Source organism: Lates calcarifer, linkage group LG21 (assembly GCF_001640805.2).
Source record: "Lates calcarifer isolate ASB-BC8 linkage group LG21, TLL_Latcal_v3, whole genome shotgun sequence".
Classification (NCBI taxonomy): domain Eukaryota; kingdom Metazoa; phylum Chordata; class Actinopteri; family Centropomidae; genus Lates; species Lates calcarifer.
The window spans coordinates 23,259,791-23,281,160 of NC_066853.1; the positions used below are offsets into that span (position 1 = coordinate 23,259,791).

The 21,370-nt window shown below is 42.1% G+C and overlaps 1 protein-coding gene across 2 annotated transcripts in view; it reads right to left on the reverse strand.

The window, feature by feature from the left end:
• Positions 1-1,333: 1,333 nt before the first annotated feature.
• epha4l (eph receptor A4, like) overlaps positions 1,334-21,370 on the reverse strand; it is a 56,013-nt gene continuing 35,976 nt past the window's right edge. The window contains exons 6-18 of one of the 2 annotated variants that reach the window (XM_018684101.2): positions 20,144-20,268; positions 19,858-20,017; positions 18,442-18,553; positions 16,264-16,319; positions 15,677-15,790; positions 14,898-15,083; positions 11,317-11,378; positions 9,971-10,180; positions 9,714-9,863; positions 9,122-9,318; positions 6,811-6,969; positions 4,616-5,838; positions 1,334-2,942 (exon numbers count right to left, since the gene is read on the reverse strand). In XM_018684101.2, the coding sequence (XP_018539617.1) occupies positions 5,724-5,838; positions 6,811-6,969; positions 9,122-9,318; positions 9,714-9,863; positions 9,971-10,180; positions 11,317-11,378; positions 14,898-15,083; positions 15,677-15,790; positions 16,264-16,319; positions 18,442-18,553; positions 19,858-20,017; positions 20,144-20,268 (1,646 nt within the window). In that variant the 3' untranslated portion in view covers positions 1,334-2,942; positions 4,616-5,723. Of the gene's footprint in view, positions 2,943-4,615; positions 5,839-6,810; positions 6,970-9,121; positions 9,319-9,713; positions 9,864-9,970; positions 10,181-11,316; positions 11,379-14,897; positions 15,084-15,676; positions 15,791-16,263; positions 16,323-18,441; positions 18,554-19,857; positions 20,018-20,143; positions 20,269-21,370 lie in introns of both variants that reach the window. The other variant, XM_018684100.2, reaches the window with a different exon arrangement.

Consider the following 21,370-nt stretch of genomic DNA (forward strand, 5'->3'; position numbering starts at 1 on the left):
TGAATTTAGCACTTTTCTTTGTCTTTCTTTCCCTGTCTGTCTCTTTCACCAACACAACCTCTTCTTCTCTTTGGTAGGCAGTCAACCACTTTGGTCCATACTGAAATATCTTAACAACAATTAAATTGGTTACTATTAAATTCATTTTCGCCACAGGATGAATCCTGTCTAGTGATCCTCAGTGAAATATCTTGACAAATATTGGATGGATGGCCATGAAATTTGTGACAGATATTCAAAGTGCCTTGAGGATAAATTATAATTACTTTGGAGATCCTCTGACTTTTCCTCTTAAGCCATCAGCAGGTCAAAGTTTTTACATATTCAGTGAAATATCTTGACTACAAGGTGGACTGGCACAAACGTTTGTATAGACATTCATGGTTCCCAGACAGGATTTGTTTGTCCAACTATTGTTTCCAAGTTAAGAATTAATGTAAATGGTAAAAATAATCCATGCATGCTTTATATATGTTTTTTTATTCATTGCAATATTCTGAAATTTCAAGTAATACACCAAGTTGTCAAAAATCAAAAAACGTCAGTTTGGGGAAAATCTATCAAGCTCAGCCTCATTAATCTTCTTCCGTCTTCCCCTCTAAGCTTGCCAACAATCTGCAAAGGAGGCACACTTTCCCTCTGAGGCCGATAAACATCTCCCACTGCAAACCTCAGAACTTTTAATGTATGCATGCCTTGTGCTGGTGATTTCTCAGGAAATGTGTAAAACGCCATTTGGCTCAACGTTGAGCCTGAGCTCTGTTTCTAAAACTGTCCTTTCTTCCCCAGCCTCTCCCGGGCCCTTATCAAAGACTCAGGACAATCAGTGGTTTATCGCTGCTGGAAATGAGCGCAGGAAGCAGATGTTGTTCTGATTAAGCACACACACACACGCACATCCACACACACATGCGCTGCGCCAAGTGAGCAGTGCTTGCGGCTGCCTCAAGGCCTGAGAGGAGCTGAGGGCCAAGTTTTGGAGTCCAGAGTCATGATATCTGCTGAACATGTGCTGCAGAGGGGACAAACTGCCAACAGACTGGCCTTTCTTATTCTGTGTGTGTGTTTAAGTTACAGGGAGTGACAGTGAAAAATAGAAAGCAAAAACGAGGCCAAGAAACTGCTTGATGTGCTACCTTGGCCTCCTCTTTCTGTTACGTAATCCCTCCATTATACGCAATCATATAATGCAGTAATCAATGCATAATAGTGTAGGTAATCAGCTTGCCTCTACAGACATAATGACTGCAATAACTGATGAAACTGCTGATGGCCTTTGAATCAAATGCTGCAGTGTATGTGTGTGTATGAATGAGAGGCAGGGAGACTGTCATATGGTTTCTACTTTAATAAGAATGCACTTTGGCACCCCTTTATTTTCTTCACTTTAGGCTATTATTTTACAAACTAGATATAAAAGGACATAAATAAATGACATAAGTTACATGTACCTAGAGCTCCTTGACAAAAACAAAATAAAACAAAAAACAAGGCCAAAAAAAATCATGATCATGTCCAAGAAAAAAAAGTACAAAAAAAGATTGAGAGAATGTTAGATCTACATGACTAGATCATATGGCATTGGAAGGCATACAATGACAAACATTAACTCTGGCATTTTGTTATTTTTTTTTTTGTTGTTGTTTTTTTTCGAATCTTCCGACATTTAAGTAAAGGAAAAAAGTATTTTACAGTACATTCTGGTTTCCTTCTCCTTCCCAACATGTCTTGCATATTTCCAAACAGGTCCTTTTTCAATAGATAAAACCCCCCAAAAAAACAACGCCAAAAAAGGAAAGAACGGTTGAGCTGTATTAAGGGCGGAGGTGTTTTTTAAATTATATGAAGCATCACTTCTGAGTTCAAAAACATTCACATAAGTATAGTTTAAAGAGATAAAGGAACAAAAGGAATATAGTCCATTGGGTTAAACCTGTAGCTGTATGATGTGCTCTGGAAAAAATAAAAATAACCAAGTTTTCCCTTCTTAAACACCTTTTTCCTCACTTCTCTGATCCTTTGATGTGTACAGGTGCGTCATTTTAAACTGCCGCTACTTCAACAGAGGGATGATTCCGACATTTCCTCCTTGATTTGTCATGAGCTTGGAGGGTCCAAACTCTCGTCTGTGTTTCATGTGTTTCTATGCACAGGAGGTTTGCAGTCACTCATGTCTGTGTCTCCGTGTGTCCATTTGCAAGCCGCTGTTACTGCCAAAGCAGAAATGGGTTGCATTCCAGAAAGCTGTTTAATAAATGCTGTTGCTGAGTAGAGTTTGCACGACAGGAGCAACACACCTTACATTGTTTTGTTTTTTTGTTTGTTTTTTGTTTTTTTTAGACGACACGAAAGCAAAAAAGTCCAGGGTTTTTCTTTTTTATATCAAAAACAATACAACTCCATTACCTCTTCCTCCTCCACAGTGGCATGAAAACGGACACAATTACTGATAGTACTTCAAAGACATTTTCACTCATACAGCTAGACACACACACACGTGCACACATCATCACATTCGCACGCTCAAATCAAACGCTTGTTACTTTACATGCAAACAGAACAAAGCAATAAAAAAAATCAAACAAAAAAAAAAATCACAAAATAAAATGAAACTTTCAAAATAAAAGTTCATTATCCGCTGGAGCAGGGCTTCTTGATTATATTACATTCTTCTTATTGTCTCTTTTTATGCTGTTAAATCATTCATAGTAATTCCAGTACATTGCTGGATGGCCACAAGCAACGGTGGCTAGTTAGTCACGTTGATGTGTTGTGACAGCGGACGTCCCAGACGCTTGGGGATGGATTTGTCATCTCGGTGTCGGAGGAGGCTCCAAGGAGAGGAGGAGGGAAGCAGGAGGAGGAAGACAAAGAGGAAGAGGAGGAAGAATTCTGGTCATGGCGAACAAGGCCAGGATCCTGTTTATGATGGACGGCAGCAGCTGGGGAGAAAGAGAAGGGGGAGGAAAAGAGAGGCTGCATCAGTCATGGTGGTTTTGAATATAAACAATTTAAGCTTGGCATCCAGTCCTGACCAACAATACTGCTCTCCAGCTCCAGCTCGATGGAACATTCGACTCATCCGCTAAACAAAATCGAGTGCCAAAGCCAGGGCATCCAGAGAGTGCAAGCGGCCGCCCTACAGGGGAAAATATGGATTTCGTGGCAACAGTGTATTAACTTGTGTGCACCACATGCCGTTGTGTGTACATAATATATGAAACATGCCCTTGACTTGCTGGCACACACCAAAAGCACGACAATAGACATTTAATGAGCGTGTATATCTTGATTACTCTATGTATAGATTCAACAGCTTGTGCAAACGCACCATTCTTTTTCTAATGCCAGCTGAAATAAATCCTTTGGAAAGTCTTCAACACTGCTCAAATTATAGCCTGTTAACTTTCAATATTTTTTAGGTTTTCTGTCATGTAATCCCTGTACAGCATTTCCTGTAGTAAATTCTTTTATACTGCAAAAAATAATGCATTATACTGCTTTAATGCTGTTTTTCACTTAGTCTGCCCACATGGAGTTATTAGTCATATAATCAATCAGTCAGATAATCAATTAGTCCTCTGACAGAAATTTACTGTGCAACTATTTTTTTTATTTTTCATCCAAAAAAATCAAACATTTGCAGGTTTTAGTTTCTTAAATGTGAGGATTTGATTCAATGCACGTATGTACATAAATTTATCTCGAGTCTTGGTTGGATCAAACATGCAATTTGTGCCCTGGGAAACTTTTAAAACTATTTTCTGACATTTTATAGACAAAATAGTTAAAAGGGCAGATTAATATAAATAACTTTTGCAATGCTGCTCAGCACCATCCTGACTACTTCATAAAATGAAATTTGAACCTTTTAAAACAACAAAAACTGAACATTACAAACTTCACAAAGATCATTTATTGCAGAGCAATTATATTAGAGGTGTATCTAATAAACTGATAACATTTATTTCTTTTAATTTTGTACACATTGAGCATACATTCAGTTATCACATAAGTAAACTGATTATGTAAGTGAGATCAGACTTGAATTTGCTGAGTAAGCTATATCCATGCTGTATTAACTGGGCACATGCTAACTAAGTTATTACTGTCAATTCAGAAATCTTTTTAAGGCTTATCCAGAAAGAGAGAACAATCTACAGTATCTGATATACAAAAATTAATCAAGACCCTCTGTTAAGACCCTCCTGGTACCATGACAACATAGTCACTCAGGGGAAAGTGTTTCCGAGCTCTGGTGGGCTCTGTTCGGCTGATTGTGAGTCAGCGGCTGATTAATTCTTCTCATTAAGATGCCAGCGGCATCAGGACCGCAGACTGATCACAGACCAGTGGCTATTGATCTGCTCTGGCTGCCTGCGGTGGCGCAACCAGCTTGTTAATTAACACAGTTTCTGGAGCTGAGGGGCCAGTGATTGGGGGGGGGGGTCGTAATGATTCTTATAAAGCTCTTGGTGGCTAGACATACTTGATATTAGAAGCATACTGCAGTAATAAAGGGGGGTATAATCCAATAACATTATTTGTTTTGTTTTAATAGGGCTTTTTGTGCTGAGTCTAGGTAACAAAAAGGTACAATACTATTGATCCTCACCTTAATGATGGTTGGTTTGAGTAAAGGTGAGTGTATTTTCTTGGCGATGATAATGCTGATGACTCTGATTTACTCTCCATCCATATTGCCTTTGTTGCATCCTTTTGTCCGAATAAATCCTGCCAGTAAATTCCTTCATTCTGGTATCCAGTTTATAAAGGCGATTCAACTGGTCCTAACAGCTGTCCATCAAAAATGATGAGGAAGAGTTGGTGAGTCCTGCATTAATGGGGGGTGGGAGCTTTGATTCAGATGGGGAGATGAATAGAAGAATCCAAACTGTATGTTTATCTGAGGTGTGGGAGAGCATTTTTGGGAAGACAGGGGAGTGGGAAGGCTCCTCTGGAAGATCAAAGACATTCTCAGCAACGTCCTGAGGGCAACAAAATACAGCGTTCTGGGAGAAAAACAAGGCCAGAACAGAGCAAAAAACAATAAGAAGCGTCTCTAAATAAGCCCTCCCTGCACCGCCGTCTCTCCTCGGAATCCAACTCTCAACCTCTCAGAGATTCACTGTTTATATCTGACGGGTAGGATCCTCCATTTTGTCTGTGAGATACCAAACAGATCCAGCTGAGAGAGAACAATGGTGGCTGGGGTAGCCTGCGAGTCCCACAGAAACAATTCATGTACAATAAACACAGTCACAGGAAATCAAAAAAATCTGCTCTGCGGATTATTCCAGAAAGAAAGTTCCAGAAACAACACTCTGCCCAAGAGGAGAAAGAAAGGTATGATTCCCATCTTCCTCACTTTTCCTTCCAGACCCTTAAAGGCACTCCAGATTGGCCTCTCGGAAGCACTTTTCCAGCCATCCTATCCATAAATGCTGCAGACAGATGCGCCCCATTCTCCAAAACAACAAAAAAAGGGCAAGGTAAAGGTCAGATTTTTTTTTTAAAAGTGCCATTTTTACCACTTTTTTTCGTCTTCATCATCGTCTTCTTTTCTTTTAGATCCAATTTAAAGTGCATGGATGAGGTAAACTATTTCTTCATAGTTTATTTGTCTCTTTTTTTATATTTAATCTTTTTTGTTATTTATTTTATTTTTTCCGTAAGAAACGAAGTCGCTTTGCTTCCTTTTCCTTTTTCTTTGTTTAAATCTCTCAGACGGGAACCATTCTGCCTTGCATCTGTTGCATTTGAGACAGCATTCCCTGGACGCTGGTCAGAATCTTGTTCTGGTGCGCTGCCGAGGAGATACCTATGCGAGCCATGTCCCTGAAAAAAGATGGGGAAAAGAGGCCTTTTAGGACCGAGGACAACAATAACAAACACATGAAGGCCTGATACACATGATGAATTTTACAGCCTTCCAGTGGAAACTGGCCTGACAGTTTAACTGCTGTGAGGAATTTCACTTTCCAACGCAGTAATCCTAATCCTGTAATCTTAATAAGTGAAAAATGAAAATATTACAGACAAGTGACAGACTGAGAATGTATTGTATTGAATGTATTCTTTACAAAAGATATCATGGATTGATTATAGTCTAATAATTGTTTAAAATTTATGGTAAATATAATTATGCTTATTATGTTTATGCTTTCTTGCTGAGAATTAGATGAGAAGCTCAGAAGCACCCTTTTTTGTAGCCCAAATATGAAGCCAGCCAAAACAAAATAGTTTAGCTCAGCTAAAGATTTAAAGCAGGGAGAAACAACTTGGTATGTGATGGAACTATTTATAGTACTTAACTCCCCGTAAAAACCTCAACCTGTCATTTTTACATTCCTGTTTGTGTATGAATCAAACACATGAGATACACGTTCACTAATACAACTGTGCAGCCAGGCAGATTTTTCACCTTTGGACAAAGCCAAGCTGGCTGTCTCCTAATTTCCTGTTTTTATGCTAAGCTAAGATAAACTGCTGGTGAATGCTTCTTTATATTTTAAGATGAAGACATAGGGGCGTTTTATCAGTCCTCTCATGTAGCTCTAAGAAAGTGAATAAGCAAATTTCCCAAAATGTCAAACTATTCCTTTAATAAGTTTATCTGTGTCGTACTGACATTAGGTGAGAAAAGTGAGTGTAAAGTGCGAAAACAGTTTAAAAATGTTGTTATCCCACTCCATTCACAGAATTCACTTCCTGTAAGATAAGTTTTTTTGCTGTCTTGCAACTTCTGTTTCCTTCTTTTCTTTTTTACTTTTTTCACTTGTCCTCTCACAGTCTCTCCTTCCTACTCACTCTTGTGTCATGTGGACCACAGCCTCTGGAGTGGTGTAGCCGGCGGCTGTGAAGTTGTCGCTGTATCTCTCCATGCCGATGGCCTGCAGCCAGTCCTCCACTGTGCCCACGGCCGAGGATGCCTCGGGGCTCCCTGGCTCCAGCAGGGTGGTGTTAGGCCTATTGTGGGTGGAGGAGAGAAAAGGATTGGAGAATGAATTTCATGAACATAGGTTTCACAGACGTTGCCGCAACTCTCAGTTTGGTTCTGTATTTGGAGTAAGTATTTAAAGCTGCTGCACTTTTCAGCCCAAAATCATGATGCGTGCAACTGTCTGTGCAAAGAGAAAATAAAAGTTATATTCTGTTTAAGAGCTTTCGACTTGGAAGGTAATGATCTGCTTTCTTACACCGTGTGGGACATCACTGATTCTTGGCAACTACATCATATCATGGGAATTAGTTTCCTCATTCATGACTATGATGCTGTACTGTGGTATCAGAAGGGCATGACACATTCACCTTGTGTGATGACAGAGAGCTACCCACAAGCTATAAAATGCACCATGCTACATTTCTCTCTGTCTTTTCCCTCCTTAATGGGATAGACAGATCTGTCAGGTTCAGCTCTCTTGTGTGTCCCTGTTTTGTGAGTCCTACCGGAAACCCCAGCCAAGTCAAACACAGTTCCTTCTTGGTGTGACCGACACAGTTAGTTAAATCTTATTTTACAGAAAACACACAACCCTGTCACACTTAGGTGAGTTTTACCACTTGGTGGTCTCACATTCAGATATTCATCAGCAGATTTTTCACTTTTTTTCCCATCTTTCCTTTTGGTTGAGTGTTGCAGCGGCGCCGTCGGCCATGAAACATTTACATGGGGAGAAGGTCTGAGTCGGTGGCAGTCTCGTCTCGCTCTGATGACTCTCACATGCTATCTCTCTTTAGCGCTCTCTCTTTTTTAGAAAGGATGTTGACTTGAACTGTGAGAGCAGGATGTCAGAGTCTTTAAAAGACTTGCACGTAGCGATCCCTTTTCACACGCATACGCCACACACACATTCTACTTTCCCCTTCCCTCTTGTAACTGTAAAAGTTGCATTTACAGGATTCAGTTCTGCTAATTACTCCACAAGAGCTGCCCTCTTGCTCTGACTGTGTCCCATTAGGTGAGCGTGTGTGTGTGTGTGTGTCTAATTTTGCATGCTCTCACACACTCATTAAACTCAAACAGACTCCCGCTGGTCTGCGTTGAGTCTGTAAACACACGTAGGTCATTCTTAACACGTTTAGCCACCAGAGAGTAATGGTGCCGGAGCTGTAGGGTCATGTTTGTTTTTTACTCTGCATTACATCGTAATTCTCCCCCTCTGTTGTTAGAGCAGCTACATTCCTGAGTGTACAGCACCATTAAAGCTGGTTTGCAGAGAAATCCATTATGGAGGGTGTTTGTGCTGAGAAGAGCCACGTGTTGCTGGTAGATAATGTTTAATGGTAAATGTAAATACCAGTGAGAGAATAGGAAAGTGTGTGTACATGTGTGTGTGTGTGTGTGTGTGTGTGTGTGTTAGTGTGAAAGGCAGAATATTGAGTATGTAATACATTTTACAGTATTAAGGCTGCATATAGTTTGTGCTTGCGAGTTAAGTAGATGAGTCAATGTATGTTTATGCACATTAGCTCTTTAACACAACATATTTGCTGGTTGTCAGTGGGAACTTAATGTGAAATTCCACAACTTTTCTATAATTTCCAAGACAGCTGGAAGCCATATTGCTGCTTTCTGGTTTTATTAATTTTTTGCTATTTTAAGATTAGTTTGTAATACACTCAGGCTAAAACCACACTAATTAATACAAACAATATCTTAAATAAAATTGTAAAATACTCATATTTCTTAATAATGTAATCCATTTCTAAAATAATGCAAATGAATGCTTGTGACCAAAGCAATATTTTGTGAAAATTTCTTCATAATACTTTTTTAAAATATCTTCTTCAGGCTTGAGGAGCAATGGAGGAAAAATGACAAATTATACATAAATATTATCTGAGTAGCAGAAAATATGTTTTTATCCAGCTGCTCTGCTAATGGTAAATATTCCCTCATATTTATGACTCCTTGTTGGTGACTCAACCCCAATGTTAGGAAACCCCTGACCTAGAATGTACTTCCTAAAATCTGTCATTCTGTAACCAGTACAACCTCTGCTGTGTGTCTGTTTGCATATGTATGCTTGTATGTGCATGGAATGATAAGCATGTCTGCCAGCTACGATCATCCTCTAGGCATATCTATTTTGCATGTATCTCTGTTCTGCCCTCTCACCTGACAGCGGTCTCTCCCCCGGTCCTCTTCAGAGTGTTGGGGTTGCGGATCAGTTTGTCCAGCATGTTGACGATCTGCCCGAACTTTGGCCGGTCGGCCCTCTCTCTCTGCCAGCAGTCCAGCATGAGCTGGTGGAGCGCCACGGGGCAGTCCATGGGCGGAGGCAGCCGATAGCCCTCATCAATAGCCTTGATTACCTAAACAGTAGATTAGTGCTGCTGTAAGTCTCTTTGCTTCTGACTACAGCTATATCATTTTTTCCCTCTAATTTTATACCCTTAATTTTTAATCACCTTACTTTAGCCACCTACACAAGACATTTGGTTATGCATAAATTAAATTCTTTATCATCATTAGTGGCACTAGAAATGTGCATTCAGTGTGTAATGAGAAAAGGGATTATACAGCCAGCATTTTATCACCTCTGCAGTTAATTTGATTATATAACCAAGTTAAAATGATGAAGTATTTTTTATAAAATATTTGACATTTCACATGAAACTGGGAATTATTGTTTGAGCACAAATATCACACACTAATTCAATCTATTTATTATTTATGATTGTATGTGATTACATTGCTCCAGACTTACGTCTTGGTTACTCATGTCCCAGTATGGTCGCTCGCCGTATGACATCACCTCCCACATGACAATGCCATAGCTCCACACATCGCTGGCCGAGGTGAACTTCCTATAGGCGATGGCCTCTGGGGCCGTCCAGCGGATGGGGATTTTCCCTCCCTGTAATTGAAAGATGGGCTTATTAATGAAATCTGACTAGGCCGACAAGTAAGGTGACACACAGACAGACCACTGTCACATGTTCGCCCACATACACACACACTCACCCTGGTGGTGTATGCAGCCTCAGGGTCGTCCTCCAGTACTCGGGACATGCCGAAGTCCGACACCTTGCACACCAGGTTGCTGTTGACCAGGATGTTGCGAGCCGCGAGGTCGCGGTGAACGTAACTCATGTCTGACAGGTACTTCATGCCTGATGCGATGCCACGCAGGATGCCGACCAGCTGGATGACTGTGAAACGCCCGTCATTCTTCTGCAGAAAAGAAGACAACATTTTATTGTATAATCTTACTTGTGTTTAACATTCACCTGCAACTATTTTACTGATTCATTGGTTTTACTGGTTAGTTCCCCAGCGCTGTTCAGTTTTAAATCACTGTTTTCTGTTCTGATTTAATAGATTAATGGATTTTAAAAAATCTGTAACTCATTACTTTCAGCTCCCGTATTTGGCATTTATAACAAAGACACATTACACACTATGACTAGTTGTAAAAAAAATATAAGGTCATTTGTCAACTTTGTAATAAATTTCTTTTGCTACATGCAAGTTTAGGTGTGTATTAATGTATATGTCACTAATTATGTATTCTTTGAGGGATGCTTAATAATACACTATAACATAGCAGTATGATTAAACACATGAACAAATCTATACAGTGTGCTATGACGCATAAACAAATCATGAGGACATATCCTAAGATATGATTTCAACTATATTATATTATTTTAAGACCCCTTTTAGTATTTACAAGCAGTGTATAAATACTTATAAAGTACAACATGCTATAATTTAGCCTAGTTGTGAGCAAATACATTTTTTAATTTACAAATTCTTATTGTTTTGTTATATGTGTTATAAAGCATTTGAGAATTTGATACACCTATACAAACCAGTCACAGATTAGTTTATTATTGTGCTCAAAATAATTACAACATATTATGTATGTTAAAGCTATGTTATAGTATACTTAAGTGTTATGCATCATTTTAGAACTTGTTGATATTCATATTCATACTTCAAGATGTCCTTACTACTACCATTGTGTAACAAGTTATTTCTGCAGCAGGAACACAACAGAACTGTGTCTGCATTTTCCTTTTTCATTGTCTCATATTTCTAATGTATGTATATTTACTATATGAAGCAGCCATGTGTCATCTATAACCAAAAGTGTAATAAATCCTGGAAACACTGAGGTGAAAGCGCTGTCGACCTCCTTGTTGGAAAAACACTAAGTCGATCAAGATTAGGGCGAATGTTTGTGAACAACCGCTTGTAATTTTGGTGGATGACATTACAGAGATAAGAGGGGATCAGCTGGCTACGGTCGTATCACACACTCACACACATGCACACATGTATGCAGACAGACACGCATGACTGACCCTCAGGAATGCATCCAGTGATCCGTTTTCCATGTACTCTGTGATAATCATCACTGGCTTACCTAGAGAAAAAGAGAGGGGGAGAGAGGGAGAAAAAAGGAGTGAGAGAATGAAAGGCAGATGATTATGGAGGTAAACGATGCACATCACAGCCCGACACAGCAGGGGTGTTCTCGAGGGAATGTGTGTATACGAGTGTGTGTTAGGCCATCCATCTCTGTCCCGTAGTGATTTAATTAGCTCAGAGTTACGGTTGCCCTGACGGCTCCCTTCTTCCCTTGCACACGCAAAGGCATCTCCACCGAAACAAAATACCAGTATACACACACACACACACACACACACACACACACACACACACAATCTTGTGTTTATGCAAATATGAACTGATGTTGGGCGCATTATCTCAAGTCTCATCACAGTCACCCACCCAGAATCCCTCTGACTCCCTATTTATGTCAGTCACTGTCCCTTTGCCCTCTGTCTCCTCTGCCAACTTTGGACACATCTGTCACTCTCCCGCTAGTTCCTCTGTATTGCTTTCTTTTTTTCCTCCCTCGCTCCTGCTTGCTCACTCTCTTTTCTCTCCAATCCCCACCCCTCCACTCTGGCCTTTTTCACCCCATCCCTCTGTCTTCCCCTTTCCCATCTCTCTTGGGGGAGCGTCTGTGTCTTTATCTGAGCCGGGGCAGGCGGAGGGGAGGGTGGACATTCCCTGGTGGGTCTCTGTCTGTCTTTGTCTCTTAGGATGAGGAGGGATAGTGGGCATAAGGAGAGGAGAGAGAAAGAGAGAGAGGCAAAAGGGAGAGGGAAAGGAAGGGAGGGTGACTTGTTTTTGTCCCAAAACGGCAGCAAGCTGGTGCCTAACCAGCCATGGCAACAACACATGCTGAAAAGTGCTGCCACAAATTCCTCCTAGGACTGTGCTATTCTTTGCATTCCGTTTCAAGTGGCACAGTTAAGGTGGACTTAAAAGCTTATTGTGCTAAAGAGAAGTGCTGACTTAAACCTAATGCCTTGTGGGGAACTGTGTGAAATCTCTCATGTGCTCCAGCAGAATGCCTAAAGCAGCAGAGAGCCAGCCGAGCAGTTGGCAGCTGAGGTCTTGAAGGTGACGTTCCTCCACTCCGCAGCAGACCTTCTCACCATGCCAAGAGGCCGTCAGTCACCGCCTTACCCGCCGCGTGATTGGCACTCCATTAATTATGGGGCGCTCCAGCGATGCCCCAAAAAGAGGAAGTGAAGTTAAAGTTGGGGGAGAGCGGGGGCCCTCTTTGTCAGCCATCTTTGTTCCCTTTGTTGCGGGTCTCTGCCCCGGGGCTGCCGGTGATTGACAGCTCCCCAATCAAGTCTGAGGAGCATCTGACCTGCGACCTTAAACTCTCGCCTTCCAAGCCCCGCCCTCTTCCTCCCATACCATTTGCATGCTAATTTCTTGTTTACTGAATACGCCCTGCCGCCTTTGGCAATGAACTCTGGGCAAGGGCCCCGCCAGTGGGACGATTATCACCTGCCAACAAAGCAGGGGAAGGGGAAAAACGCAACAGGGGGACAATATTGAGGGGAACACTGGGCAAACGCTCTCTGGAGTCCCTGATGTTTGCAACGAACAAAGATCTGGCTTTTAAAAGCAGATCTATTCTAAATTAGTGCGCTCTTACTTCATGTAAATTAGCCGTTAAGCGTATCACGTCTGATTCTGAGCTCTAATGGAGGCTAGACTTTAATTACACACTAGCATGATAGAAACGTTAAATATATACAAGCTTCAAGATGGTGGACTACAGCCAGTAGTCCTCAGTGAGAGATTTTTGAACATTTATGTATTTTACTGCCTATTTGGAGTTCCTCCATAATTAATAAGGCTTAATTGGCTCTGTTGGACATGCCAGCAAACTGAGGCCAGATTGAGAATTCCTTTTAACTTGATTGTAATGGAGAGGGGAGTGCAATTCAAATAATGGATTTTTAATAGATTCCACTGACACACTCAAGTGTGAAGGACTAATTTGCCCAAACCTTGTGTCAAGCTCTCAAAAGTGTAGAAGGAGGTGGAGTGGGAGTTATCAGATGCCCTTCTTGCTTTGGCTCACCATCCTTTCATGTCGGCTCCTGTCACTGCTGCGCAGCTCATCTGCTTCTCCTTCATCTCTCTCCCTCTGTCTCGCTCCGTCTCTTTCTTTTCCGGCCTCCAGTTCAGTGGTTCTACCACCCTCCGCTTTCTCTCTCTCTGTCGCTCTCACTGTTGTTCTCTGTCTTTTCTCTAATCCATCAGCTCCTAACCGCCTCCCTGTCTCTTTCTCCCCGTGTCTCTATTTGCACCTTCCCTGGCTGCAGCTTGTGTCCGATTTTCTCTTCCTTCCTCTTGTCCTTCTGTCGGCCTTTTCTCTGTCTTTCTCACTCCGTCTCCACGAGGTCTGAGAGGTCATCCCCCATGGTGAAAGGTGTGATAGGTGATAAGCAATTCTGCCTGCGCTGCTGTTCACTTTCAGCTCCGACTGGGCTAAGTGTGTATGTGTGTCTGTGTGTGCGTACGGTGTGTACAAGAGTGAGAGAGACAGCGTTATCTAGCACAGATAGGGCCAGGCTGTTGTGTCACGACACATTAAGGCACTTCATCCATCTAACCTGAGCCGAGGCTGGCCATCAGCTATGGTAACACTCACACACACATGCATGCAATCAAAGACACACAGACGCCAACATGTGCTGACAAGACATCGCACATGTATGTACACATACACACATAAACCTCTCGCCTAACAAATAGCATCAGGAGAAGGTGCAAAAGGTAGAGGGAAAGAGAAAGACAGGGAGGAGAGAGCGCCAAGGGCAGAGGGAGGGAGATTTGGCTGGTGTTTTGTGGCCATGCAGCAGCAGATAGAGGAGGGATAGGGTATCACTCCCTAACCCCAAACACATTTACGGCTGACACCATGATTAATGAGCCTGGTGCTGTGCTACAGGGCCTGTTTCTGGACCCATTAGACCCCCTCCCAACTGCCCAGCTACCTCAAACTTCACCTCCCCCTCCCCACAAATGTTGGATGCCTTCCATCTGGACAGAGCCCACCTGGGGATACCCTGGATGGGACCTACAGACATGTACACACAGGCACAAATACAAGCACAAATACAGGTATCCTAGAACATATGCAACATAAGTGGTCCTACATCTTGAGATACAGTACCTGCACGAGCATTAAAACACACACAACAGCACACAAACACACACCTTTAGCCAGTAAAGATTTGGTTTGTCCCTACACTTACCCTTCTCCAAAGTCACCCAAAACCGCAGACGTAGTTAGTAATGATTTATTGTTACTACGAGGGGACTGCAGAAATGAATGTCTTCTCTGTGTTATTATAATATAACAGTCATTGTGTGAGTAAATGTGAGTGTGTGTGTGTGCATGTGAAAGGTGAGCATTTATTCAATTTCCAGTACCCCGCAAATTGTTTCTCAAATAGACCAAGAATTATGTACCAACTGATGTTCTGTCCCTCATCAAGAAATGAAAAATTCTCACCACACACTTTTCTCTACAAAAAAATGACAAACCACATGCTCAACATACATTTGGTGACCACGCCCTCTAGGTGAATGATGTTCGGGTGGTCGAACTGGCCCATGATGCTGGCCTCGGACAGGAAGTCCCTCCTCTGCTTGTCGGTGTAGCCCGCCTTCAGAGTCTTGATGGCCACGCAGATCTCTCTCTTGCCCGGCATCTTCAGGCGTCCACTGCAGACCTCGCCGAACTCCCCTGAAAATACACAAGCACTCTGATACTACAGTGCATGGGCTATAAATCACATCAAGAAAGGAGCAGGTGAGGGTTTATGTGTGTGTCGTGTGTGTGTGTGTGTGCGTGCAGGTTAGAAGGGGTCCACTTTAAACATTGATCAGGGTCTCTAATCCCTCTCTCCCCCTCCTCCCCTCACCCACTGGTGCAGAGAGAAGGGAAATGGATATTGATTCTTTCTCTTTATTATTTTGTCATTGGATGACTTTTCTCTGGCCACAGGAATAGCACGGACAACATACTTAGCCTCCCCTGATTTTTTTTTTTTTTCTAGTTGACCTGACCAGCTGTCATTGTCTGGGTTTTTGTTCTCAAAGAGTGCACACGAGCGCATATACAGCCACACACACAAACATGAATCCCTGACAAAGGTATGCTGGCAGCAAAATATCTGCATGAAACGAATACCAAATGTGCTATTATCCCATTAGGTGGATGCTTTTAACCAAAGTATGTTACACTATGCCTTACTGCAAAAGATTCCCAAAACACTGCATTCATAATAACTGATAAAAAATGCCTGAATTATCTGAAGACAACATGTACTTTCTCACCAATGCCAATGACTTTCTCAATCTTGATACAGGAGGCGTCAATCTCTTTGGCGAACTCACGGACGGCTTGGTTTGGGTCCTCGTAGGTAAAGGGGTCAACATATATCCTCACACCTGGAAAAAGGAGTTTGCAAGAAAGAAAGGAGGGAAGCAAAAAAGAAAGAGGAGTGAATGAAGGTTAATTCATTCCGGCAACTAAATTCCATCTGTTCTTTATTTCCATCATGCTGCAGGCTACACTGCCTTTCTCTGTGGAGCCTCTTCTCCTCCTCCTTTTCCTCATCCTTTCTTTTTTCCATACCTTACTTCACACTCTAACTCCATTGCTGTGACTGACTTCAATGAAGATGGAGCTCATTAACTTGAAATTTTTGTGGGATGCAAATAACAATGCTGATGACTTGATAATGAGGTGTTTGGAGCATGTTGGGATGCAAGTACATTAACTTCAGAATAGTTTGTTTTTCCCCACATTTTATGGGCTTCATTTGTGGTTTAGAGTACATGCACATGAACACACCTGACAGCGCCAATGTGTTTCAATTAGAGAGTGTGTAGTGGTAGGTGGATTGTTAAGTATGAGTTACCTTGATGTAAGTGCTTCTCTTCATCAGAATCCTGCTTGGCCTTGCTGTACTTACTCCTTCTGGGGGTAAAAACAACATAACGGTCAGGGAGTATGTGTCAGAAGAAAAAGAAAAGTATCTGCATCTCATATAAAAACTAAGAATTATAATAATAATAATGGAACACAAGTGCCATTTCAGTGATCCCTAATTAAAACATAAACCAAGACTGCTAAACCCACTTATACATCAATTAAATTATGTGAAGATCCAACACAATCACTGATTACTGATGAAGCATTGATATTCTTGTTTGAGAAAATTATTTATTAAAAAGAGCCCATTACAAAGACGGAGACTGGCTCTGAATGCTAACCACAACCAGATTTTTTATTTGTCTTATGACACTTTTTTCTTGATAGTTTATCTTGGTTATGCAGATAAAATTTCTAGAGAGGTAGTTTAGAGGAAAACACTTGCTCCCTTTCTTAACAGGTTTTACATAAGGATTCATACCAGTCTCATGTGAGCACACAGTTAGTTTAGCATAAAGAAAACAGAGCTCTAGGTTTAAGAAATTCTTATACCATCAATAATTAAAACATTCTCTGTTGTTTGTTAAATCTGTACAAGAGCTAAGGTATTAAAAGAACATTTAAGCATATTATCCATTTACTCCTTTACATTAAAATATGGACTTACTGAGTCAACTATATCAAATTAAAACCCTTATCACCAATTGGTCAAATTACAACATAATGATTTAAGCCTTCCAGATGCCAAGTAACTAAGTCCATTTACTCTGGCACTGTTTGACGAACAACTTTGTGGTTGTTTGTGTGGAGTATTTCCATGTAATGCATAAATCCTGCAATATTTTAGAGAAAAATTGCTACAATAGATAGCCTTTACATTATGGTCTTTCTACTTTAAGTCGAATAAAATATCTTTCAGCGCTGATGGTTTCTGAAGGGCACTGAGCATACAGCAACAACATGGAGCAGAGAAGCCGGCGGGTATAAATCAATCCTAGAGAAGATGCACTTAAATCCCTCTGAATCCCTGAGGCAGCCTGACACCTGTGCTTATATTGATGTGTCGGGTCAGTGGTGGAAATGACCAGATGTGCGCGACATTGTCCTCCTCTATGGTTGTGTAATGATGGTAAACGGCTACGTGATTACAGTCCCTCCCCACAATCACAGGATGGCTGCAGCAGCACAATGACAGTGGCCGTCACATGCATATAAAAAAGGCAGAGACAACCACCTGCTTGGCTGGAGAGAGAGGCAATCACATGGAAAAGAGAGGACACACACACACACACACGCACACAAGCAACAGCCCCCTTTACCCCCCATCATTCCCAACACCAATACACATATGCAAACAGTGATTTGGTTTCTGTATAATGAGGCACACTCGCGCATAAAGGGATCAGCGAATGCTCATAAAAAGCACATACACATACATGCAGGAATCAACACACACACACACCATTAACGCTAACCTTCCCCCAGTGCTACCACACATAAAAACAATACTTTTTTTCACACGCACACACACACACACACAGGAGGAGTGTGGTTAACACCCAGAGGTGAAGCAGCCCCATCTGCATGTAATCCCATTTGTGTGACGGTGCTTTGTCCTGCTCGCTGGTTAACACCCTGAGATTGGGTCACTGCAAATCCACCTGATGCCTCTCTGTCTCACTCTCTGTATTCTATCTCCTACTTTTCATTGCCCGCTTATCTCATTGTCCACCCTGCTATACCTCTCTCTCTCTTTCTCTGTTTTTTTCTCTCTCATTCTCTTCACGGCAGTCAGCAAAGCACAGCGGGAGAAAATAACTAGCGGCTGGGATTACAGCCACTAGCTGAGAGATAGAGGGAGAGGGATGGAGGGATGTGAGGAGCGAGGATGGATGCAGAGGACAGGGAGCGAGGGGTCACTGATTGCATCTCTTCAGCTGTCGGAGCTGTCAATCACGTCTCCGGTGTGGCGAGTCATCACTCATCCGACGTGAGCGAGTTTGCACTAGCTGTCTGGTTGAGTGTGTGTTTGTGTGTGTGTGCATGCGTTCTTGATTGACGTATATCTCCTGACAGCTACTTTTCCTGTCGCTAAGCAAGACATCCCTCACCTGGGAGGAAAGAGGGAGAGACACAGAGCAGAAGGGACAGAGGGAGAGCTCACCTTCGGCTGATGACGAAAGCGCTGATGAGGATGATGAGGAGGACCACGCTGCCCACCACTGACACCAGTAACACTGTGGAGTTGGCCCCATCACCAATAATGGGAGCAGGGACTGTGGAAAAAAAGGAAGGAAGACAGTGAGGGAGGGAAAAGAGAAAGGGAGGTTAGACAGAGACAAAAAGCAAAGTCAATATCATTGTGCTCAATCAAGTCACCGCATACGAAAGAGCCAGTACACATTCTGTGTTTGCCCCCCCCCCCCCCCCCACCTTTCCACAAGAACACACACACACACATTTGTCCTTGTTTCCTATTCCTCCATTTTACAATCCCCCCTGTAAATTCTACTGTTTTGCATTGAGAGACAATGACAGCCCATTAGGATGTGAGCTTGACCGCATCATTATCATGCGCCACTGTCTCTATCTACATTACAAAAGGGACACCTGGGCTTACAGTGCATCTCTGCAGCCCTCCACATCACAATCTGTCAGTAACAGTCAGCATTATGTGGAATAATATTTACTGGGACTGGGACTAGTCATATTAAAAAGTGAGCAGTTAAGCTCAGGTTTTATTAATAATATATTACTGAACTGATGAATTCCAAAGTATTTGTCTAGGTTCAACACCTGAATTAATTCCAACTCCTTAACATCCAGTTTTCCACATTCATTTTCCCACAAGCAGGTTTAAGGTTGTTAAAACCAGTTATTCCACTCTGTCTGACACTATTAGATATATTTTGCATCAGCTTGTCCCAAGATTCTGTGTGTTTTTGCGGCTGCTCTATTCCATCAAATGGAAACTTTGGGATCTCCACTAGAATTGAATTTAAAGTTCTGTGGGTTTGGGTCACTGCATGAGGCTGTAATGACTGACCCGTTAGCAGGTCAGTGGGGTTTAAGGGTCTAATTTGAAATTCTGATCAGAGTCCATCCACGTAAGCACTGTTAATGTTGTTATCTTAGGGTTTTATAGAGTTTCAGAGTCTGGTGGAAATAGTGAATCCTTATTTTTGGGCTTCAGAATGCTCACAAAAAGGCCACTGACAAGAACCAAAAAGCAGCTATCACCAGCTTCAAACTAAAAATGTCAGAAACTGTATCATTCTTCAAAAACCCATATAAGTTGAACCTCTGCTGGCCCATCCACTGAGACTCATTGCAACTTGAATAATGGAAGCTATTCAAGTTGCCAGTCAGGTGCTGGAGCACAATATCATTTGTCTTTTATAGATGACAGCTATGTTGATTAATGACTCTACAATGAAAGAGACAAACTCGTAAAAGATGCTATCATTGCAGGACTTTGCAGAAACAGGCGTGACAGGGCTGGCAGTGAGCCGCTCTCTGGCTTTGAGGTGCACTGATGTCATTAAGGCAAGCAGAGTCAAGGCAGCGTGGCTGAACTCACCGGAGTTTGTCATGAACTCAAAGGGGCCGCTGAAGTCCCCGTAGCCTGCTGCTGTGCGAGCACGCACATGGAACACATAGGAAGTGAGGGGGGTGAGTCCCTTGATGTCAGTGTTCCTTGATGATGTTTTTATGATTCGGTAGCTTCTTTCATTTTGGTCCTGAGGAAGACAGATAATGGTGTGACAGAGAGAAAATGAAATAGAGAGAAAACAATCAGATGCAGTTTTCTTATTGTTTCTTATTGTTTCACCAGCAGAGACCACATATCCCATGGGACAACTCACCTTCTCATAGTACTTGACTTCATACTCTAAGATGACCCCATTGGCTCTATCCGGTGGCTGCCAGGCCAGTGAGATGGTGTGTCTTGTGATATCCTTGGCCTGGATGGAAGTCACTGGAGAGGGAGCTAGTGAGATGATCACAAAAAGAGGAAAAAAAAGAAGAGAAAACGATTTTAGCCCACTGCTTTCTCTCTGTCCTCCATGTTGTTTTCAGCCTTGGAGACACTGAGTCTGTTTTGCGTTGCTCTCCTAAATCCCCCACTCTTTGCTCCTGCTGAGAAACTCAAACAGTGGGCCAGGCCACAAGGCAATCACTTCCATTTGTCTTTGAACTTGGCTTCCATTCAAAAGCTGAGGCGTTACAGAGCTGTGTATGGCCACACTGTTGAATTGCCAGAGCTAGAATGTACAGCAATACTAATGTACTAATGTCCTAATATTTCCAAACTAATGGTTGGTATCCATAAAACTGATCCAATTTCCTCTTGGCATATGCTAGCATCACATTTACAAACTGGCAAAATAATGTCTAACATTTTCTGCATTTTCCCGGGTCACCCTGGGAAACCTTACATTGCTACAAAGTCCACCTCAAAAAGCTTGAAATGAACTTACTGCCTTTGCTTTTTTTTCTTTTTTTTGTCTTCAAGAGAGCAAATCAATTGGTTTTCATTAAAGCTCCAGTGGGCGATCTTATCTCAAGCCCTTTCTGCCGCAGCTGATAATGAGGCCATATTTCAAGCAGCTGTGCTATCTGCGTTCAGACGCCTTTAACATGTGAAGGTTAAAGCACAGATAATGGCTTACACTCGTCCCCTCCCTACAGTGTGTCACTGCTGCACAAATCAAACCTCTATCTTCAGGGACTGTGACAACACTAAAATTGGGTCATACACACTCAATGCTACAAAGAGAAATCCATAGGCGTCGGCGAGATAGTGTAGTAAACAGAGAAACACTCATGTACAGATTGAGTTTTGAGCAGTCAAGAAGATGTATGGGGACGGGTGACGTTATAGACCAACAACAAAAGGTTACATGGATGAACAAACAACCCAGGTATAAAAGACAGTAGGGGGGATTGCGATTCTACCACCGGCAAAGTCCCTGTAGGAGCTTAAACCCCGTTCACGCAGGTACACAAGTACCCTCAACAAGCAAACAACCTCACATCTCCATAGAGCCAGAAAGCAAAGCAAAACACACACACACACAAAAAACAATTCC